The 24,099-nt window shown below is 42.2% G+C and overlaps 1 protein-coding gene across 1 annotated transcript in view; it reads left to right on the top strand.

The window, feature by feature from the left end:
* The window catches only part of PRTG (protogenin), a 127,538-nt gene extending 104,709 nt beyond the window's left edge, over positions 1 to 22,829 (top strand). Inside the window, exons 11-19 of the mRNA XM_014605943.3 lie at positions 4,764 to 4,859; positions 5,387 to 5,573; positions 6,842 to 6,969; positions 7,841 to 8,011; positions 11,066 to 11,248; positions 12,661 to 12,781; positions 14,162 to 14,327; positions 15,439 to 15,543; positions 18,069 to 22,829. Of these exons, the coding sequence (XP_014461429.2) occupies positions 4,764 to 4,859; positions 5,387 to 5,573; positions 6,842 to 6,969; positions 7,841 to 8,011; positions 11,066 to 11,248; positions 12,661 to 12,781; positions 14,162 to 14,327; positions 15,439 to 15,543; positions 18,069 to 18,455 (1,544 nt within the window). The 3' untranslated portion in view covers positions 18,456 to 22,829. The remainder of the gene's footprint in view (positions 1 to 4,763; positions 4,860 to 5,386; positions 5,574 to 6,841; positions 6,970 to 7,840; positions 8,012 to 11,065; positions 11,249 to 12,660; positions 12,782 to 14,161; positions 14,328 to 15,438; positions 15,544 to 18,068) is intronic.
* Positions 22,830 to 24,099: the final 1,270 nt, after the last annotated feature.

Below are 24,099 nucleotides of genomic sequence, written 5' to 3'. Positions count from 1 at the left end.
TCCTCCCTCCCCACCTTATCAAGTGTTAATGAGGAATTCAGGTTTAAAAAACAAAACAGAACAAAACAGTGAGTATAAACAGACCTCACAGGTTCATTCAGCTCAGCAGGGCATTAGACCTTAGCTATTCTTCATTTCACAGTAAAGATGACCAGTTCTGGGTGACCACTTTCAAAGGGCACAAGGCGTTTTTGAAGGTGCTGGGCAGGATGATAAATTGTTGTGTCTGTCATCCTGTGATTTGCGGAAATGCAGCAGGGGTCTCCTCTGGAGGAGCTTGTAAAGGAAAAATAGACTGTGACACTTGGTCAGTTGGATGCCACTTGTTTATATGGAATCTTTTTAAAACCCTGCCAAGCCGTATAAGAATTCAGGAGTTTTCTAAGAACAGTTGGAAAAATCAGTTAACACAAGCCACTTCAAAAGACAAAAAAGTCATTCTGAAGGCCTTTTTTTTTTTTTTAAGTTCTGCTTACCTTTCTAAAGTTTTTGTACGTAGCTTCAACTTGAAGCAGAAGAGCTAAAATAACATATGCTGGTGTTTCTGACCTAGTTAGCAGCAGGAACCATGGAAAACCAAGGATGCAAAGTCTTTTAGATTCAGTGCTTAATTTTGCAGCCCTGAGAAGCTTGATTGGATTGGAAGATTGGATTTGATGCACCCAAAATTTGGGGTACTTCTTAGGTTTACCCCTCTTTCATTGGTAGTCCTATTTTTTTAAAGCATTACTGCTTTTCAAATGCTCAGCTGTTTTCTTCATTTACAATTTATTTTTGAGATCTGAAAAAGTGATATCTGGGCATGTTGCTGGAATAGCATTTCACTTCATCAGTTTATTTGGTTAAAAAAGAAATTGAAGCAACTTTTTGTGCTAATAACAGCACTTGGATCATTAAATACTAGTAACATTTTAAAATATGATTTAGTTTTTGCAGTTTCATTGTTGCACTATATTCTGCTTGAACAATGAAAATAGGCTGTATGCTTTCACTTTTTCTTGTTCTTTTGTGCTGATCTGATTTAAAGGCTAAGTGTCAAATGCAGGAGGGAAATGTTTAAAACAACTGTTTCATTTACATATTAAAAGCCCCAAAACCCTTGTATGAGATCTGATTAAACATTGTTTTAAAAACAAAATATACATTTGGAGCAATACTTTCCCAGAAGTTTTCCTGTGGCAGCGCACTGGACATGCCTGCCACTTCAAGGGAGCTGGCCAGAGCATGGAAGCCTCAGCAGGTGTGCTGATCCCCATTAAGGACCCAGCAGCTAGAGAAAGTGGCAGCTGGGGTGATTCAGGAAGCCTCACATGACTGCCCAGAGGGCGGCTGGCTGGCCTGAGCCTTGGCTGAGTCAGGACATAAGCCCAGGCTGAGTGCTCTAATATGGGGGCAACAGTAGAGGAGCTGGGAGAGCAGGACTCATGCAGGAGAAGAGCACGACTCTGGAATGTCATCGGTATCATTGGAGGACAGCGTAGGAACTACTGGGGAGGCAGAGGTTCCTAGGGACCCAGGGGAGGAGTGCCCCAGCCTAGCGGAGAAGCTGAGCCCCATGGCCTTGGGAGAGCTGGGCTAGGAGCTAGGCTAGGTCATCAGGCCACCAAAGGTGACAAGTGGGCCCTGACAATTAGGGCCAGGGCACAGGAGGTGGAGCACCCGGCCAGAGTGTACCCGAGGGGTAGAGAAAATAAGATCATAGTGGGGTTCCAAGCCCAGTAAGGAGTGAGTGACTTGAAGAGTCTCGGAGAGGAGAGCCCAGGGTGGAAGAGGGCAGATAGCCATGTGTGCTGGTGTCAGAGACCTTAACTGGCTTAGTGGGGGCAGGGCCCAGTAAAGGGTCGAAGAAAATAACCACCATGATGGGTGGTCAGTGTTGCAGAGGGCCTGGCACCTTGATTGGCTAGAGATAGGCAAAGGTCCCTGGATAAGCTGTGAGAGGTAGGAGGTCAGGGTCATCAGAGCCTGCATGGACGTAACCTGTAGAGTCACCCGAGGAGTGGGGCTAAGGAACGAGGGTCCAAGAGAGGATTTGGGCCAGGAAGACTGGGAGCTGGAGCCAGGGCTTGAGAGCTTGAGAACACCAGTGCAAGGGGGAAGGGTACATCCCCAGAGGAGACCTAGGAGAAAGCACAGTGAGGTCAGCGTGGCCTGATGATGGGTCCTGGGTAAGACTGAAAAATACACCCTACTGGGGTTGGGTGGTGTGGCAGGGCAGTGTCCAGGAAATGCCACACTGAGCCTCCCCAGTGAAAGGTGAGTATGCAGCACTGGAAAGCCTCGGCCCTCCCTGCCTTGTTGTTTACCCCATGGAGGGGAAAGGCTAAGGGAGCACATCCTGACTGAAAAGTGAGGGGCTAGAGCAAGACCATTTGGGCCATGAGGGTCCAGAGGCCCCGAGGAGAAGTGAAGAGGCCTGAGTTAGACACACCAAAGTCAGGTCTTGGGAAGTAGATTTAGGCCTGAGCTAACCAGAGCCAGGTCTAGAGAGAGGCCTGAGCAAACTAAGCCAGGCCACCATGAAGGGAAGAGGGCCTGAGGTAAGCAGGGCCAGGCCAGTGGGAAGTAGAGAACTTGTGATAAGAGGGCCTGGTATGGGCTACAACCAACTAAGACAGTGGAGTATCCCAGATGTGACAGGGCTAGACTCAGCTAAGACAGTAGGGTATACCGACAACGTGTGTGACAAGGGAGTATTTGGAAGGTAACAGCAAAGCATGGACTGTTGTGGGGTGTGAGCTGAATGAACCGAATGTAACATCTATGAGGCATAGAACGTGGTGTAGGGAAGGCAGAAGCCATATGTCCCATAAGGCCAGGGCTATGAGGGTAGTTTGCACCACTTAGATGAGGATAGCCTCCTGCAGTCTTAATATCCATGGAGACAGCAAGGCATGGCAGACGAGTGCGGGGCAGATGGTTCCGAAATAGGATGGTAAAAAAAAAAATGTTTGTGGGTGCCCTGGTGCTACCCTGCCACAGTCCCATTCAAAACAAGCATGAAAACATTCTGTAAATGTACATTGCAACTCTCCCAGAAAGATGAGGTCTGGGGTCTTCAAGAGGAGGTAAGATAAGCATCTAGCTGGGGTCATCTAGACCCAGCACTCTTTACTGCCTATGCAGGGGGTCGGACTCGATGATCTATTGAGGTCCCTTCCGACCCTAACATCTATGAATCTATGATAACTTCCTGGGTTTGGGGGAGTTTGGGGTTTGCTTTTTAAATGTTAAGGAGATTTGGTTAACAAGGTTTAGGAATGCAGACACAGCAGAGGAAGCTAATGATCCAACTGAAGCTCAAGTCCTGTTTGCCTTCAGGAACCAACACTAAAGTATGTGCAGCCTGATTGCATTCAAGAGATTACATTAAATCCCAGATCAAGCAGAAAAGAAGGAAGGTTAATTTGGGAAAGAATAAAATCAAAGCTGCAAACATTTTAGGACAGGAAAAAGGCCAAGAGAAGGCAACACACTTTTGTGACTTCCATTTTAACTTTTAAAATTCTTGTGGAAGGCAAAATATCCTATGTACGTAGGTAGTAAAAAGGAAATAACCAAACATTTCTCCCAGTGCGCTAGAAGAATTCCATCAAGAACAAAGAAGAGATATTATGAGGCACACCAACATGAAAATCACATTTTGATCTGAAAACTTGGTATCTGCAATTATTGCAAACTAGATCTAAGTTTTGGTAAAACAGAAGGATTAAAAAATATATATATTTTTTTTTTCCCTCTTTTTTTCCAATTGTAATCTTTGGTGGAGATTTCCCAAAGCAAGGCCTTCTGGTGGGAGCTGTGTAGCTTCCTTCCTTTTGCCTTTAAAACCTCTCTGGGCATCAATAGTTTTAGTGAGGCATAGTTGCACATTTCTTCTCACTATGTTGAAGCATAGGGCCATCACACACTTATTCACTGCTCTGGGGCCAGCCCTTTCAGAGGCCCTACAAGAGAGCTCATCAAAAAACAGCAAAATTGTAACTGTAGAGTTAGTGACACGTTTGTTACAGCTGTTCTCAAGCCTGCAGAGGGGACTCCTCTGCACTTCACCAGAGAAACAACATATCTCATAGAAGAGTACTCTTTTTTTTATTTTGTTTACTTACTGAAAATGTCAAGACATGTTTACGAGAAAATGAAACTTCTGAAAATATGTCTGCTTAGAAACAAATAATCAGTGACTACTGAAACAGGTCAAGATCAGCTTTTAAGAAAATGCCTAAAAGGTAATGTTCTAAGTCAGAAGAAGTCTCAACAATCATTGTTCTCTCCACTGCAAAACTTCTGGAGGGCCAGGACCACATCAATTCTGCCTACTTCTTGGTTGAACCCAGTCCTGTCTTTTTTGCTTTTGTTTTTGCCCCCTCAATCTATCCAACTTCTCCAGAAACAATTCCTGGTATCTTTGGAATCCAGGCTATGCTGTTTATAGTCAAAGTCTTTGTATTCAAAGTCTTTTTTCAGGGTGTTTATTTAAATAGTGCTAAATTAATCCAGCATTACAGCTGCAAAGGTAAGAAATTGCTTTAAAAAGCAATTTATTATTGATTATGCCTTCATTAAGGTTTGTGACAAAACTCTGATTTAGGCTATTGGGAGCAAGCATGTGAGTCCCTTACGGGTTTCAGCAAACAACTTTTGAACAAAAGTGGTATTAGGATTGAGCTGACTTCAGCAATTTCCTAGTCATTTTGTAGATATTTGAAAATATTCATTCTTTACCAGCAGTTTTATGACTTTTTCTATGTTCCTCTCTGCAGATCCTAGAAGAAAGTACCATGTACGGCTGTTGGCTTATAACAGCCTGGAAGAAGGTTACCAGGCAGACCAAACAGTCAGTACTCCAGGATGTGTCTGTAAGTGTTAATGTCACTTCCCCAATTTTACAAGAACTGAGCAGTTCAAAAAAAGTTTAACTCTACTTGCTTGGGGTTTTTAATCTAACAAAATATAAATTTATTATTAAAAATTGAGACCAAAAAGACCACATCCATTGCACCAAATTTGAGACGGGTTTCTGTAGAACATGAACTGCAACCAGGAAGAATGAGTGAGAGAACCAGCAAACAGCACTCTCTCCCTTTGTCTCTACAGCACTGTGTAGCCTGCATACCCCATCGTATACATTTCCAGTTTTCCTGTTTGAGTTCCCCAGCTTTAATTAAACAGAGAGGTCTGAGGAATAATCACCTGCTTTTGGTTATTTTTTTTCTTTCCCTAGAGGTCTTTAATAGCCTGAACCAAATTCCTAGCTCTGAACAGCATCTAACCTTGCAAAAGGCCAGATCTGGAGCCAGTCTTACCAATTCAGACCTCTCTCTTAATCCTGCCAACATTTGTACTTCATTCATTAAATAAATCTTGTTTCCTTTGTGTTAAATAGCTGTCCGTGATCGTATGGTACCACCACCACCACCGCCCCACCACCTGTATGCCAAAGCTAACACTTCATCTTCTATCTTCCTCCACTGGGGAAAACCTGCGTTCACGTCTGCGCAAGTTGTCAATTACACCATCCGTTGTAACCCCGTGGGGCTGCAGAATGCATCTCTAGTCCTCTACCTTCAAACGTATGTACAATTTGGTTAATTATTCTTAGTTCCTCATTCCCAAATGCCTTGCTTTCTTTTCTCTTTCCCATCTTCCTGCATCTTTTAATTACCACTTACTGGAACACCTTATCTCCACCTGTTGGGACAGTGCTGCTGCCTGTTCTAACTTGTAGGTTGTCAGGAGGTGCTGTTAGACTGCTTTAGCTCTTCTTCTTTGACGCTCAGGATTACCTCACTACATTCTGCCATCACAAAGGACAGGGCATCCAGTTCTAGCCCTGCTCTATGACAGGGCTGTCCAACTGGTAGCCTGGGTGCTACATGCAGCCAGTGAGAGGTTAATTTGGAGCCCCTTGGTTCCTTCAGGTCCGCTGCTCCCATTGCTCTGGCTGCTTCAGCAGCAACCAGGGTCTCCAGGCTTCCCCTCCCGCCTCTGGCTTCCAATTCCCTCCCCTACCTCAGTGGGCAGGGTGGCACAGCATGCCCTGTGGTACTGGGGTAGTGTGTGGCTGTGGGTGCCTGTGCATTGTGGTGTAGTGAGGGTGTCACAGCCAGAGAGATGAGTGGGGGCCTAGGTGTAGGGGGGGTCACCTATATGGTGTGCGGCTCAGACATCCTATTGTTTACGCTAGTGTGGCCTATGTGACATGCAGCCCTCACTGCTCAGTTCACAATGCATGTAGCCTTTCAGCCACGTAGAAGTTGGGCAGCCCTGGTCTGTGGTATAGCCAGATCAATGGGATGAGTTTGTGCTTTTGAGCCATGTAAAGTTTAAGCTGTTCTCCATCTGAAGAGAGAGACTTGGAAGACCATAAAGGAGTGAAAGGGATGTTTCATTCATAGATGAACTGGGCAAGGATAATACATGGTCTTTTTATCTGATCACAGGATTGGAAGCCAAGGTTCCTTAGATTTAAGGCCTGATTCTGCTATTCTGTGGATTTTAGAGCATCTCTAAGTGCACAGAGGTATTGTAGCATTATGTTAAGCAACCTGTACAGCAGAGTGGGAATTAGAGCCAATTGTGTGGCAGGAGTTGTCTTCTGTGAGGACAGTCCACACATCACTGAGAAGTGCCGAGGGAGGGGATTCTTTCTAAACATTACCTCTCCAACTCGATGGGGTGGGGATGCTGTGTACTAGCTGGCCTTCAGACATGTTCATATCGTGGCAGGGTTGAACTGATAAGCATCAGTCATTGGCACACTTGGTGACCCCAGAGGTTCATCTGGATGAGCTAATCAACCATGTTTTCACTTACATGGGTTTTTTATTCATCTTTATAGGTCAGAAACTCACATGTTGGTCCAAGGTCTAGAGCCGAAAACAATGTATGAGTTTGCAGTTCGATTGCATGTGGATCAGCTGTCTAGTCCCTGGAGTCCTGTAGTTTACCATACCACACTTCCAGAAGGTAAGAACATTAGGAAAGAGTCAGTTCTGATTCTGTTTTAAAAATAGTTTTCATGTTTGTTGCACTCTATTACTACTACTACTACTACTACTACTACTACTACTATTTTCTTAAGTGGTGTGTGTGGAATTTTGTTTTCAATACTTTCCCAAGTTATTTTGATATTTGTTTCTCTTTAGTGAGGAAGTACAGAAAAGCAGTGAGAAGGATAAGCCACATACCTTTAGATCTGTGAAACTGCATATACATTTTGACAGAGAAGCTGTAGCTAATAGTGCACAAAACAAAACTTGCTTCCTCTGCAAATGACATTTAAATTATAACACCATTAATAAGAACTTAAAAATAGCATGCTAAAGGGACACTGTCATTTTTAACCCATATATAAAAAAAATCTTTTTCTGTGTACCCTAAACTTAAGTTTATAAAAACTGCAGAGATGTTAAAAATCCAGTTTCTTTTTCATTGCTTTAGCAGCTTATTTCTCAATTCACATTTCTGGCAGCTTGGGCTATGAACATCTATAATGAATTCAGTTTCATGTCCTAAGTGTTGCAGTGTCGGGGATGCTCATATTAATGGGAATTGCTGATCTGTTTATAAATAACTGTTTACATTGGACTTGAAACAAAAATCATGATTTTAATAATTTGATTTCAGTGATCCAAATATGATTCCATAAAATGGTAAACTCAAATTGGAGTTGAAAAGAAAGTATCTTTTGAGGACACCAGTGTGTGTTTTCCCAGCTGTTTACTTGGGAGTTAACTGTAGCCATTAAGAGTGACATTAGGATTTGCAAATTTTTTTTGTTAAATAGCTCAGTGTATGTGAATTAATAACCATAATAATAGTGTTCCTGTTCTTGCAGCTCCATCTGGCCCTCCAGTTGGCGTGAAGGTGACTTTGATAGAAGATGATACTGCTTTGGTTTCCTGGAAGCCCCCTGATGGTCCTGAAACTGTTGTTACTCGCTATACTATCCTCTATGCATCCAGAAAGGCTTGGATTGCTGGAGAATGGCAAGTGCTACACAAAGAAGGTAAACTGTAACTATTAGTTCTAGGGTTGGAAAAGCAATGATAACCCTTCAACAGAACTAGAAATAACAAAACATCCTATATGAGGAGAGACCTACTGAATTCACAGTGGAAGTGGGCTGGGTGGCAGCTCCTTTAATTTTGCAGGTTTCTCTGTGCACCTCCCCACTGCCGATTGGCAGAAGGGCCCTGCCACTCACTCCTGATCAGGAGAGAGGCAGAAACCGTGATTTTAAAATGGTGCTGTTTTTGCCTTCCAGCCAGTCAGCAACAATCAACAAGGCCACCAGGGCCCCTCAGCCAATCAGCAACAGGGAAGGGGGAGTAGGGGAACCTGCAAGATTAAAGGAGTGGCTGTGCAGCCCATTTTTATTGTGAATCCCTGTGTATGAGCAAGAAAAACAAAGTGCTACGGATGTTCATGGGAATACCTTGATAGTTCTGCTGTGATATTTGGATGAGAATCATTTGCTGCTTTGTGGTGGGTAAACGCTTAAAACTGGTAAAGAGGAGAGAGGAGCTCTCTACTGCTTCACAGCTCAGCTGGTTCAAATAAACTGAAACGCTCCATAAATCCAGTGACACCTGATTTAATTTTAGTTCCACTGTAGCGATGGTAGTGGAGTTTGTTTTTCAGGGCAGTCCTGCAGGTCTCCTGAATACTGTATCGCTCATAAAAGTGCTTTTATGAATATGGCATTGTGGGTCCTTTGTTTGTCTTTCATTGACTATAGATCTAATTTGTCCAGGTTTTATTTATAAACACTGTAAGCTGTTTTTCCCCTCTGTGAGCTTAGTGTGGCATCCAAACATCAAGTTTTCTGGTTTTTCATGTTGCCCCTCGCTACCATTGGAACCTCAAATAACTGGTATATAGCTAGTCCTTGTGTCTACATGGCTTGCAGTCATAATTTTGGACACATCTGAAGAAGTTGCTGAAGCTACAAAGCCACTTTTCAGTGTAGAAGTGCATGTAGAAGAGCTGCGTCCATAATTTTTCTACTTTCTTCCCAAAAAAACTATGTTAGGATGGCATTAAGAACACATGCTAGTAATTTAGGGTGAATAACCGTACATGATTGTTGCAGTTATCCTACAAACAAGTGTCATAAGCCCAGGAAATGAAGAATTGCAGAGTGGGGTAAGGCAGGGGATAACTGTTGCAAAGAAATGTCTAGGTTTAATCAGATTCTATGCTTTTCTTTTTGATAAGCAAAAGCATGGGCGACTGGTGCCTCCTGAGCCTGGTGGGGCACCCACAGAAGCCAGTGTTGGGGACAGGGCTGGCAAGCACTCGCATAAGCCACCGCTGGTGGGGGTGGCACTGTCAGGGGGACACATGCCCCCCCCCAACACACACCCTCCTCACCAATCACCTATGACCAGAAGTTTTCTTGTTCCCCCTCTAGAAACTTGGAAAAAATAGTCCTCTTGTAAATGGTTGTCACATCTCATTGTCCTCACTGATTGTAAAGCCAAGTTTACCTCAACGATGCTGGATGCTTCTTCAGGAGACAGACACAGCCCTGTTGAGAATATGGGGAGATGAGAGCCATTTATAAAAATGGCTTGTCTTCATGGAAACCTCAATAGTGGAATATTATTTGTCTGTTGCTAGTTAAAGTATAAATAAAGTAGACTTGTGATACAAATTTGAGGGGAATACAGAGGGAAGGTTGGGAAGTTCTTTGGCAGGAAATTTGTAATAGTAAGATTTTTTTTTTTCAATATGTTAATTTTGTTGAGAAGAGCTAGTCATAGGTAAGGCCTGTCACTAATTTACTTCCATGCTAGCCTTAGGTGGAAGATTCCCAGATGTTAAAAAGATTAAGTTCTTCCTCAGGCTTCACAGATATATATTAAGTGATGCTGAGGATATTTAGCCATTCTGTCACATTGAAGAAAACCTTTATTTTTACTGATCTGGGGCCAACAAGAGCAGAGTTTGAAAGACCACTATAATTTGTTGCTGATTTGCAGTGTGAAGTATCTTCCTCTTCCCCCTTCCCGTTTCCAAGCTCTCTTTAAGTGGATCAAAAGTTGCAGCCTTAACATGCTTGTGCAGTAAATCAGCACAAACAGCTTAGTTATTTTACTGATAAAATTGATTTGAAAGAAGCTGGTGGGAAAGAAGCTCTAATGCAAGCTGACCTTTTGTTGCCCTTACTTGTGCTAAATGTTACAGTTCCTTTGGTTCCAGATAACTCACATTTTACTTCAGATGACTTTAACTAACAGATGTTTATGGAGTTTTGTTTATATATGGAAGAGCTGAAGTAACTTTTGACGTATTTTCCTTTTTTTCCAACTGTATTATCTTTCCTTACACAAAATGACCTTGTATTTCATACATTCCCATCATACTATAAATGGTGACCTCTGAAACTGATTTGAATGGTTTGGATTGACTTCTTGGAAGTTGAAGAATAGGGATAGATCAATCATAAAGTAGTCATCATTTTGGAAAGAAAAATAATGTACATACAATGGCACAGAGAAGAATTAGCTTTTTAAAAGGTAATTGGAACTTTAAGCAACCATTCAGTTCTTATGCAGGCAAAATTCTCCTCAGTTTTAATGGGGGCTCTGCCAGTACAAGGACTGCAATCCTATTTATAGTTTAATCTGTTCTTTGCCTGCATGTGAGAGATATTCCCTATAATATTTTTCTTAGGTGCCTTGTTTAAATACCCAGTAATTACCATATTTAGCCAATCCAAGACTACTTCAAATTTAAGATGACCCTCCCAATATTTATGTAATTCCATGTATGGAATTCCATTCATGTAAATCCATGTATATCAGAGGGTTGTCTTAAATTCATGCCTCCCAACTCTGCATTGGGAGAGCAATGGCAGGTGGGGCAAGTATTGAGGAAAGCAGCAGCTGGGAGGCAGGTACTTGTATGCTATTAATTGCTAATGAGAATATGAATGCTGTGCTCTCTTTTCCAAACAAGATTCAAAGGAGCTAAATCTCTTCTTGTATCTAGATTTCAATAAGTTTCTACATTATTTGCCTAACTGATATTTATTTTTAATAAAATCTTTTAATAGGAGCAATAACTATGGCTTTGCTGGAGAATCTTGTGGCTGGTAATGTCTACCTTGTTAAAATAGCAGCATCCAATGAGGTGGGAGAAGGACCTTTTTCGAATGCAGTGGAACTTGCTGTCCTACCAAAGGAGACATCAGAGTCCAATCAGAGACCTAAACGTTTAGATTCGGCAGATGCCACAGGTCAGTAATAGTGTTTATGTTAATACTAGCCAATTGCCCATCAGAAATGATGGCGGGGGGGTGCAGCAGGAACAGAGCGCTGCCACCCACCACCCTGTGCCGCTGCCATCTCCTAGAACAAGGTGGGGGAACCTGGCCTTGCTGTCTCCTCTGTCCCCTCAGCCAGTACTCCATGCCACTGGCGGTGGGTGAGGGGGGGTGGGACATGAGGTCAGTGCTGCTGGCTTCACCCCCCCCCCCCCCCCCCCCGGGTCCCTGCTGTCATGGTGGTGTGCGCTACCTCCTGTCTGGAATGCTGTTGGAGCACTCTGATTGGTTGTTTCAGACATCCAATCAGAGTGCAAATAAAGCACTATGGACAGACAGACTAAGGCTTTAATAATATTAGAATATTAAAAGGGACCAAAGAAAAGATCTGCAACTGGTGTCATCCAGTGACTGTTTCCTGGACCAGCTCAGGCTTTTGGTGTGAGGCAGCCTTTCCACTTAGAGAACCTTTGGAATTTTGTGCCCCAGTCCATACAGTTTCTGGTTTCAGTTTTTCTCAGTTCAAAGACAATGTAGAGTTGAAATTATCCTTGTCCTGAATGCCATTTGCTTAATTATCAGCATATTTACTTGTACTTTGCTAGTCAGGGATGACTTTTATTTAACATGAGACGTTAATGTCATGGAGTCCATTAGGATAAGAGACTATCTCGGAAACAAGATGGCTTCCCAAGCAGCTGCGTGGAAATGGAATCTGGTTCTCAGTTCTTTGGACCTATGAGTCATTGCTTACCTTCATTTGTCTTTGCCTAGGATGGCATTCCTCTTACGGTTCTCCCACTGGAAACCTGCCTAGATGCGTTACAGCTGAAGATTGTTTGAGTAACTTCTCAATACAGGAACAGAGCTACAAAGTTTCCCTCTTCTGTCACTGAGTAGACATTTACCTGGATGAGTTAATCTACATTTAGTAGATTATTCTAAAACTATTAAAATGAAGAAGCTGGTAATTTTTCAGAGATGTCTGTGTGTGCTAACCTTTTTGATATTTTGCCTTTAGTGAGCCAGAAAATAGAGGATCTCAATCAATTCTCTCCTGCCCCTGAAAGTCAGTGACAGTTTTCCCAGAGAAAACACTGAATAAAAATCGTTAGGGCCTTAGGACTTAGTCTAATATGCGTATGATAACCAAATGAAAAACAAGTTAATGAAACCACCCAGGTTAAAAAGCTCGAATTTCATAAGCCTAATATTCAAAGTGTTTCTTCCAACAGAAATGTAAAAATGTATAATAGCAAAGATCTGCAAAAGAGTGTTTAAAGGAAAAATGTCAATATTACTGTGGCTGTAGCTGCATTTATTCTCAGGAATACATAAGGGGTGACTCTAAGTCTAAGTGCCGTGTGACTCTTTTTATAATGCAGCTTATTCTGGCTATTATCACTTGGACCAGAAATCAATGACTGGCATTGTTGTTGGAGTGTGTATAGCCCTGACCTGTATTCTTATCTGCATCCTGATTTTGATCTACCGCAGTAAAGCCAGGTAAGTTTTCATTGTGGAAGATGTAAGTACTTTCTAAAAGTACTGCTCCTTTGTGAAACCAGGCAGTCGGAGACCTCTCATTCCATCTGAGTGTGTACTCTCCTACCACAAAGTGTTCAGCCTCACTTTACATGGTCATACCATTGATGAGTATCATTCCAGGTGCCGTGTTTCTGTCCCCGTCCTTTACCTAGCTCTTTTCTGTAATGGAGGGGGTAGGTGGCACAGAGAGGAGTTAATGCTGCTTGAAGAGTTAGTAATCTAGTTAGTAATCATATTTTCAAATGGAAATCCCCATGATTCAGAGATGTCTCTGCAGTATATTTCAGCAGCTCCCCCTGATCTACATTGTAGCCTGCCCAGTCTCAGTCAACAGAGACTCAACCCCACAGTATTCCTGGGCAGGAGCTCCTGCAAACTCGGGATATAAAGAACTCAGAAGTGGACTTCAGTTATATTTGCTTCAGTTGCTTTGCGCAACAGTCACAAGCTGGCAGAGGGTAGATTCGGACTAGACATCAGGAGGCGCGACTTCACAGGGTGGCTAAGACATGGAACCAACTTCCAAGCAAAGTGGTGCTGGCTCCTACCCTGGGGGTCTTTAAGAAGAGGTTAGATGAACACCTTGCTGGGGTCGTTTGACCCCAGTACTTTTTCCTGCCATGGCAGGGGGTTGGTCTTGATGATCTGCTCAGGTCCCTTCCAGCCCTACCAACTATGAAACTATGTGCGGGTGGAGGTCACTCTCCAGCCCATATCATTAACTGCTGTGTGAATTAGGCCCGCAAGTTTGGAGCTTGGGGATTTTTAAGTTACTCTGCTTTTTTTATGAAGTGTTCCAGTTGAGCATAAATGATCTCATGCTTTTCTCACAGTAGAGCCAGGCTGCAGTGCGAGAGTAGTTAAGGTGCCTCACTACAGTTCTAGAGATGCAAGTTTGAGTACGATTCCAAACTGACATCAAAGACTCCCTCTAGGCACCCCAACTGTAAGTAGGTACCTAATGATTTGTGCTGGAGTGTCAAAGGCAGTCAGATATAATACTAACTGCATCACTTCTTTCTGTGCAATTGGCTATAGACACTGATGCACTTTAATCATGCTGCTCCAATGGACTGTTTGGCCCAGGAGACCCTTAGACTATTTTTTATCCCACAGTTCAGGAGAGGGTTGTTTTTAGCCATACTTGGGTACCAGAACAGCCTTGTTCTCTTAACTGTTTATTCTTCCTAGATAATGTTACTAATCATAGGAAATGTTCTTTCATTATAAACTCAGAGCCTGCACATTGTGGTTTACTAGGGGAATATGGTGTTATTGTAAATTGATCTTATGTATTTCTTCCATGGGCCAATTATATTCCTGCTTAATATTGCACAGGAAAACATCTGCTCCTAAACCTGTGCAGCAAGGTAGTGACCAGCTATCACATACCAGCATCTCGTTAGCCAGTGCTAATGAGGCAGGGAAAAGTATTGAAGGAATTGCAGAGAATGAAGAATCCTTACTGCCAATGATAGTGGGGAACAACTTCCTTGATGCTAAGGTAATGTGAGCCTCATTTTGCTTCTAAGGTAGAAATATTACTATGGAAACAATTGACAGACTTTGTGACCTTCTTCCTTCATTGAAATATGTTCATCAATAGCAATAATCAGCATTCAGAAGTGGGACAACCTCAACTATTGCAATGCAATGGCATTGCTAAACTGCATAAAGTCTGCCTGAATACGTATGCTGTGTGCTAAAGAGTGCCAGGTTCTGACTTTAGCAATGTGTGAGGGTGAGAGTCTATAGCTCAAAATGCCCTGTCCCTTTAGGGACACATCCAGATTTTCATGAACATTTGTTTCCCTGGGGACAGGTAACAGCGGCACATCTTGTGTGCGGCAGGTTACCCTGGATGGGGTTAGGGGGTAGGGAAGGCTGGGGCCAGCAACTGTGCTGGCTCCAGCAACCTTACCTGGGATGCCTCCTGGGGTTGCAACCATGGCAAGAAACCTGGCTGGCAGCTGGAGTATGGCTCTGGCTGGCCAGGCCCTGGTTTTGGGCAGCGGTTTTCTTTGGTGTGGGTTTTTTTGACCCCAAGATCTCTTGGGGTCAGGAACCCTCACCCCCACACTGCAAAGTAGCAGTGCAGGGAATGCCTACATGTGCAGCGTATGGTGCGGTGCTGCATACCACATGTCTGTGCTTGTCTGGTTGCAGCCTAGGTGTCTCATGAGTTCTATTGTAGACATCCAGTGACAGGGAGAGAGAGGGTTTGTAAACAAATCTAAGTCCCACTAAGTTAAATACCCTAACCAGCATTACTTATATAGCTGTTAAGTTATGGACAGATGAACAAATTATAGCAGGTTAAAAGTGTAGGTTGAACTTGCCACATATCAGCTGCTCTGATGTTTCTGTTTATGATGTAGAGCTTGGATGGAGGAATTCCAGATATCAAAGGCACAGGGAAAGCGATTGTGCTTGGGCATTTTGTGCATATTAGACCACAGAAAGCAAATGAGTGGACAGACTTAATTCAGTCCCTTTGTCATTCCTGAGCTGCTAATGGGAATAAACAGGATGTGTGACCAGTGAGCTGTACTTTTTTTTTAAAAACCTCTTACCAGTATGGTTTAATAAAACAATATACTCTGTCTCTGTTTTAGGGGGGGACTGATCTGATTATTAACAGTTACGGCCCTGTCACAAAGACCAGCTACAAGAAAAGGTGGCTATTCTTCCAAGATTCAAAGAAGGTGAAGACGGAGGAGGTAACCTACCCAAATGAGTGTGAACAGGCAAGCCCTAGGATAATGTTATATTGTTACCAGAAAGGAGGGTTAGACTTGTAGTTATTTAAACACATTAGGTATAGGTTAGCTTTCATAAGAATGATTTCTAAACCTTCGTGATGATGGTATTCTATCTTCTTATAAATTCAAGTGGAGAATTTATTTTTTATTTCCTCTCCTAAACTGCTGTGCAATGTTGCTCTGTACAGTTAAGCAGTTGTTCTGCTTAAGCTAAAATTGGTTGCGCTTTGTGAACGAGTAAAAGATTTTCTACATTGTAGCTGCAAAGTGCTCGATAGATGTTGATTAAATAATCCTCTCGCTATCCTGAAAATGGTTGGTAAATAAGTAGTAATATCTCTATGTGTACAGGAGGAAATTACTGTAGTTACTTGAATCTAAGTAGACCCTGATTTATACATTTGTTAAAATTTCCCAGGTATAGAATCTAATTATTGGAGGGTTATCTTAAATTCATCCTCCCCACTGCTACAGCAGGGAAAACAGTGGCTGGGAGGATCAGGTGGCTGCTGGGGGTGGGGGCTCAGGGGACCCCTTGCCCTCTGCATCCCCCACTTCTTCCCCCTGCAGCCTTCCTGCCCTTATCCCTCTGCCACTAGCACCCCCCTCACCCTCACTTCCCCACAGCCCCTGTTTGCTCCCCTCCCCCTACTCGCCATTCTCTGCCTCTTGCACCCTTCCCCTTACTGTTAGACCAGGGATAGGCAAATACGGCCCGCAGGCCAGATCTGGCTCATCAGAGGATTTTGTCCAGCCCAGAACAGGTCCCTTGATCCAGGTGTGGGGGGCAGCTAGAGCCATGGTGCATGTGGCTGGTCCTACCACTCCCCAGTGTGCAGCTGGGTTGGGGCATTGTGGCAGCCAGACTCACTTCCTGGCAGCCCCCGCAGAAGCGGTTCCTTCCAGCTGACATTGCCAGTATCCACTGCTGCTGCCGGCCCTAGCCCCACTGCCCAGGCACCCCGGCCTGTCTGCCCCTCACCCACTGTCTGGGACACTGGACAGAGCAGGTGGGTGGGGTCTTCATGGAGACCGGCCCGGGAACTGCACGAGAAGGGTGTGCTCAGCTAAGTGGATGGGATGAGGCCACGGGCAGTCAGGGAGCAGCGTCAGGGAGCAGGGTGGGACTGGGGCTGAGACTAGGACAGTGCCAGCACAGGGCTGGGGCACGGGGCAGAGCCATGATCCTCTGCCTGCATGTCCCTGTGACAAGTGCCAGTTTCACGGGCAGGGTTGTGCTGTAAGTGAATCGCAGCTCTGCCTCAAGCCCTGGCCCCTGCGCTATCACAGCCCCGCGATCCTGATGCCAGCCCCAGCCCTGCCCGCCTGTCCCGCTCATGGATGCTGCTCCCCACCTGCTTGCAACCCCATCCCATCCACCCAGTCAGGTGCTCCACCTGTGCACGTCCTGGCCAGTCTCTGTGGAGACAACGCGGGGCCAGTGCTAGGGCCCGGGACAACCAAATCTGCTACCTGTGTGCCCCTGCAATGGGCACCAGTTCTTTGGGCAGGGGCATGCAGGTAGCAGATCTTGGCTCTGCCCTGGGCCCCAGCACTGATTGGCTGGGCAGGGGACAGTTTCCATGTGCTCCATGCCAGGAAGGGAACCCAATTCAAGCCGACCTGAAAGGAAGTGTGGGGGTTGAACAAAAGCTGCAGAGGAGAAATGGAGCGGGGGCAAGAGGCTGCTCAGGGCCAGAGTCAGAGCTGCAGCAGCCGCCTGCCCCCTCCTCCATTTTGTACGTGCATCTGAGATGAGGGGCTTTTTTCCCTATGCTGATTGGGGGGAAAAATCTCATCTTGTATTCAGGTAAATACCATAGAATTAGAGCTAGGACTGGAAGTCAGGAATGAATAGCTCCTCTGATGGTGCTCTGACTATACTTCTTGGGATAAAAGAGAGTGTAAAATAGTCAAGTCACTAGACCAAAGCCCCAGCTAATGTAAATCCACATAGCCATGCCAGTTTATACTTGAGGATCTGGCTCATTATGCTTATTGAATCGTGACTTGCATATTCTTTCATAGTCAAGAAATATGGGATTCTCCATAAATTCATGTTCTTATACCTACCCTTCAAGCTAAAGCTTGTCCAAAGTTGGGAAGCATATTGCTATTGCATCTTTGAGCAAAATATTTACTGCCACCCTGTGAATGTTACATGAAAGAGGATTGGGGGGGGGGGGGGGATACACAGATGTAATTTATAAAAATCAGACAGGATCCTCAATGAAAATCAGCCTCAGTTATGTGTGGTTAGCTAGAAGGGACTATTTCACCTAGTACTGGAGAGGAAACATTAGAGAGACTTGAGATTGTACCATTTTATCCTCCCCTTTAGAAGGTATTTGCAGGTTATTGTTCCCTGCTAGTGCTGTTATAAATACTTCAGCCAAATGGGGCAAAGAATTCAACAAAAAGTTCGTCATTGTCTCTGTGTAACCAAAGTTGAGTGACCACTTTCTCCCCTTGTTTTTATCCAGCCTCAAAGAAGATTTGTCCAAGCTGTGTGCTTATATCAGCCAGGCACTACTGTGCTCCTCAGTGAAGATGACTCCCCCAATTCCCCAGGCCAGCAATCTAATTTCCAGGTGCCATTCAGTATTGTAGCTGATACAGAGCATTCAGCAAACAGTGAAGGAAGCCATGAGACAGGAGACTCTGGAAGATTCTCACATGAGTCCAACGATGAAATACATCTTTCTTCTGTTATAAGTACCACCCCACCCACATCTGGTTCTTTTGTAGGCAGTGACTCAGGTGTGAATGTGAACCCTGTCTTGAGTAACTGCAGAGAGCCTCCTGTGCCATTAGCTACTGATCACAGTCCTACCTCATCTCTTCAGAAACAGTCCACGGCACAAAATTGACATACCCATCCTGATAGTCATGCCAGACATCCTTGCTGTGTATGTCTGTTCGAAGGACAATGAACAGGGAGCCAAAGTTTATTGTGGGAAGCCTGACAACCCATCAGGTGATCCCATATTTCTGGTGAATGTGTTTTGGTTTTGTTTGTATTTTTTTTAAACTCACTCATTTTGAATGTTCAATGGGTAACAATGTGAAAGGACAGTGAAGATTTCTGACCAGAGTAAAAAAATTATCACTGGAGCAAAGGGAAGGCTGTTGGCCCCTTTGCTGAATATCTACCTCAGTTTGCCAAGTGGTGAACTCTGAACAACTGCTTTACCTCATTTTTGTTTATAGTTGGTTTCAGCTACATAACAGATGATACTTCCTAGTAGTTTTTTTTTTCTTTTTTGGCTGTGTGTGTGTGCTTTTTGTGTGTGTGTGCATGAGTGATCAAAGGAGTTGTATAGGTAGATGAACAACTGTTTAGCTGAAGCTCTGACTTTAAAAAGAGGGAACCCTGGGAGGATAAAATATGAATCAACTCCATGGACGTAAGATTTAAATGAGGAAAATAATGGGACTGTTATGCATCAGTATGGGATTAATGGAGTATATTCTTTAAAAGATAACACTAGATACCCATAACGAGTTTTTTAAAAGTAACTGGACATGCCTTTTGGGCCTTTTGATTGTTATAGCCTCAAAAGCCCCAGTCTGCCTAGGACAGTGCCTTTTCCATACAATCTTGTTCCAGCCATTGCTTTCAGGATGTATACTACATTCATAGGGCCCTAGGATATGCTGGGTTCCCTACAAAATTATAACATTGCCCCTTTATTGGAGATTAAATGCTAGAAAGCTTAGTGAAATGAATTAGAATTCAGCTTTCCAGTCAGCTTGGAACAAAGTGAAAAATGTCTAAAAGAATACACACAATAGACAGTAATGCTAAATATTCCAGTACCCTAGTACTTCATAGCAACGGTGCCTTTCATTATATATTATAAAATTACTGCTTTGCCTTATGCCTTCTTAATATTCATAAAGTTGCTTCGGAGTACAAAAAGTTGCCTTAAATGCTTCTTAGAACTTATGGATAAATTGTATTGTCAGGTCAGCATCCATAGTTCATTTTTACCTAGTGTTTGAGTGCCAATAAGTGTTTGTAGCACTGCAGCATGTCTCAGAGCTGTTGTTAAAATGCAGTCCTATTTGTTGCCTCGTCTAGGATGCTATCAGTGAAAAAAATTAGCTCAGGGAGTGACTTTACCTACATGCCAATCTAAAATTCTTAATTGGGTCTTAGTAGGTGCAACTACATGTTCATTAATGCGCAGTAGTTACTGTGCATTTAGTTTAGTACTTGCTTAATGAAGTACCAACTAAATAAGCAGTAGCTACAGTTACTGTGCAGTCGCGCCAGCGTGCACAGGTTTTTTGTGACACTGCACAGTAGCATATTAGCACGGTTTTTGACCGGCACACTACCGCGCAGTGTTATAAGGCTACTATACAATAAACATCTCATGTAGATGCGCCCAGTGACAGTGAAAAAGCCAGAGCTTTAGCTGAAGAGTCTGTGAAAGGGTGAATGTTGCTATTGCCTTGTACCCATACAATTCCTGTTTTATACTACCTCCTTTTAAAGTTATTCTAGTGTTATTTTTTTTCCTGTACTCAGGGAACAGTTTGTTACTTTTGAGCTGCCTCAGAAGTGTGGGGCAAACTGACAGGGTATCATGTTTTTTGTTTTTAATAGGAGAGAGAGAGAGAGAGAGGCCGAATTCATCTAGTGTTATAAAGTAGTTCATGTATAGGTTTCTCTCCCTGCCCCCATTCATTTAAATGGAAAAGAGAAAGGAAAAGAAAAGAAAATTTGGCATATGTTTTTAGTTTTCAAAATTTGAAAAATGTAAAGTTGTAAAATACATCTCGAGTCAAAACCTGGCTCCATTTAAGTTCATATCAAAGTCCCATCCACTTCAGTGGGGCCAAGATTTCAACTTAGATGTGGTCTAAATGACTTTGGGTGGTTACTTTGGGTCAAAAGTAATCTATAAGCCCTAGTCTCACCTGCTTTTATTTTCATGAATCGGCCTGTAGTTACTGTAGATCTTTTGCTTATAACTGTTTGCTAGTTCTGTACCAAACAGTGTGTTCACCTTTTCATAATATTGTTGATTCAAAGGCTTTAAAATAATAATCTTCTACCAAAGAATTTTCTGTAGGAAAAAGAAAGCTGCATATTTTCCAAAAGAAAGTAATAATAATTGAACTAGTTGAAAACTATAGGTTTGAAGAGCTGAATACATTTTATTGTATAAGTAGTTACTAATCAAAAACAATAGGGCTTCTATTGATTGTAGTAGTTGATTACATAGATTAGCTGTATGCTTCTACAATTGTTAACTACCTTATTGTTACAAAAGCCTTTAAAGAAAATTGTAATAACGTCTTACCAGCAGATATCTCCAAAGATTTCCACGTGTAAAATTTTCCTTTCTTCAGCATGTAGTTCTTCAACATTACAGTATTAGATAAAATATTTTTGAACAGTTTTTATCTACTTGCTGAAGGAAAAAAAACCTTCTCACCAAAGATTTATTTTTGGTCGCATCAGGCAAATAGTTTAATGTACAGCAAAATACTGTTCCTAGTTAAAGTAAAGTATGAATTCATCGAAACTAGGTAAGAATGTGTAACCATAGTATGAAGTTTCATACTTCATCGTTCAGATTAGTTTCATTTCTTAGTGTTTCACTCAAAAAGGGCTGATATGCAAAGGGTAACTATTTTCTTCTCCAAAGATTTGTTTGCTGTAAGTACTGATACACTGATATAAGTTTTTATGCCTACAAATGAGCATGCTATTCCTCAACTACTTCTGCCAAAGACCTGCTACAGAAGTTAACTTATGGCTAATTAGAGGGGTAGATTTTTCTATTCTATTTGTCTGTCTGCTAGAGAGATGAAAAAACTTACTTAAAGCAGTACATCCATAATGCTGTTTATCAAAGTACTTTTTATCAGCAAATGAAGAAAACCAAAGATATTTAAGGTTACCTCAGCATATAAGCAAACTTAGTTAGGTATTAAATTGTTCCATTTCATTTGCTTTGTCTTTGTTAACCAAATATAATGTGCATCTCCAGAACCCAGTTCACACTCATCTACTCGCCTTTATCATAACTAATCCAGAGCCATTTACTTTGTTACTGTGGGGGAAAAAATGATCCTAACAAAGATCTATGGCTTAATTTAAGCTTCATCTCAAAAGTAAAATTCTGTTGAGAACTACTTTTCTTATGATTCAGAAGAAGCCCAGTGTGGGCAAAGTAATTTCTACGCAAACTGTATATGCATCAGAACTGTTCGCATTAAAATCAATAGCAGAACTGCCATTTAGCCCACTGGGTGCAGAACCAAGTGCAAAGGGCAAATGTTCTCTTATCCTTCAGGTTAAAGTGTCTAATAAAGGTGCGATATTATTGATTCAGGCCATTATTTTGACAGCTGAGGGTATGAACTTTTAAAGAAATTTCAGTTTTTGTATGCAAGGTTTATCCTTACCATTTGCCATAGAAATACCCAATGAAACTTCATGGGCAGAACAATCACAGGTTACCCAGCATTTTCTCTTGGTTGTGTCCTGGGTACTGGAGATAAGAAAACACTATCCATTGTCTAATTATGAATTTTACTGAATATGTTTCGGAAGAGGAACAAAAATAAGGAATTTCGTTTATACCATATGAATTAATTTTGTTAAATTTATTAAGAACTAAAGCACCACGGCTGATGTAATGACTGTATGTGTAATCCTCATACATTTTTTTTTTTAAAGACAAAAACAGTTGATGTGACTTGAAAAGGTTAAGCATACAAATGTTCAGGAGAAGATCCAGAAGTTGATTGCTGGGTTTACTAAATTTCCAAGTTAGCGCTCACATTGCCCTTCCAGCAGCAATGCTGATGTCTATGTTCTGGAAATAAATCCAAAGCCCTAGCTGCTGGTTTGATTCCTTCCCCCCCCCGGTCCATTTCATGAGCTCTGTGTGTTTTTCAATGTCCCAGCATGGTCTAAGCTGAGTGGTAAATGCTTTCCGCTTGCATTTCAACTGAACTTCTTTTTTATAGATCTGTTTTTGTTAACATATGTAACTGACAACGTTTACTGACTTTTTGCTCCCTAAACTTAGGGGATTGCAACAATAAGAAAGTATTATGAGGTTTCCTCACCTATTTATATTATATGTGACACTCCTGGCTTGTTCTGTGGTTTTATCCCATTGCTTCTTGTTTGCCTCACTCAGATAGGTGCTCATCCTGCTTGCACTGAAGTCAGTGGCAGGATCCCCATTCATTTCATGGGTGCAGGGTCAGGCCAATACATAGCCTCATTAATTTCAGGAGGTTTATATGTATGAACCAAACAAACAGACTTGCATCTTAAAACTGTATTTCAGCATCTCTGAAGTAGCGCTGCTTCATAGGGCAATCCTTATTCAGGCAAAATGCCAGTGAAATATGAGTAAGAGCTGCCAGTTCATGCTCACTGCATTTGTTACAAAGAGAAATTGTGGCAGCAGAATTAATTCCCTTTGACATTTGTAGGAGTGATGTGCAAGAATCAAGGGCACTATAAGACTTTTCCAGACCTCCTGAAAATAACAGACAGAACTTAGTTGCACCTGTGTGCGTGGGTGTAATTTCACTAAGGCCAATGAAGTCACTCTGGATATGCTGTGTTGCAACAGTGAGCAGGATCTACCTTAATACATGTTGAGATGGTATATGGCATGTTACCTAGGGTATGTATTCCAGGTTTTCAAATTCAGAACAGACATTTTGGCAGGTGACACAGAGGGGTTTTTTCTTACTACCAATTTAAACTACCCTTTTACCAAATATTTAAAATTGTTGGGAAAGCTAGAAGTTCATTGCAAGGAACAAACATATGAAATGCACAGCTGATACATGTTCACAAGGTATTTCTAAGTACCTTTTGCAGTATACCAGTCATCAATATTTATCTCATTAATGATAGTTCAATGTGTTAATGATATGCATAGGAATAGGATTGATAAATTATTTTAAAAGTTATGCAGTTTTTAGCAGGTACTTAATATTCAATTCATTTTCAGGGATAGGTAAGTGCTAATTCCAGTGACTTCTAGTATTTCCAGTTAACCGTAGTGCCATTAATACAGTTATTGCTACTACATTTTGAAAAAAATCTTTTTTGAATAATTATTATGCAAGATGTATTCTGTTTTTAGCTGCTGGACCTCTAGAATTTCTGGTAACAAATAGTTCCAAGAGGAGAAAGACGTCTCTTGAGGAACTGATAAGAGCCTTTGTGTAGCTAACATGAAGCATTGTGTTGCAAGAAAATGCTTTTCTTCTTTCCATTAAACCACATTTCCATGAAACTTAAATTTAATGTCGTTTCAGAAACATCATTCATCTGCAAACACTAAATGCAGTGAACAACACCTGTCTCATGTTAGCATAGTGTTAACAAACTGAATCCAGGCCAAATTCTGCTCTTAGCATTGCTGGTAAAAAATTTGAGTGATGTTATTTATTTCTGTGGAATTTCTCTAGATTTACATTGATAGATCATTTACTGATTTATTCTAAACAGGTGTAAACATG

Source organism: Alligator mississippiensis, chromosome 11 (genome assembly GCF_030867095.1).
Source record: "Alligator mississippiensis isolate rAllMis1 chromosome 11, rAllMis1, whole genome shotgun sequence".
NCBI classification, from domain to species: domain Eukaryota; kingdom Metazoa; phylum Chordata; order Crocodylia; family Alligatoridae; genus Alligator; species Alligator mississippiensis.
The sequence above is the reverse complement of the archived record's forward strand: the minus strand, read 5'-3'. Positions and strand labels throughout refer to the sequence as shown.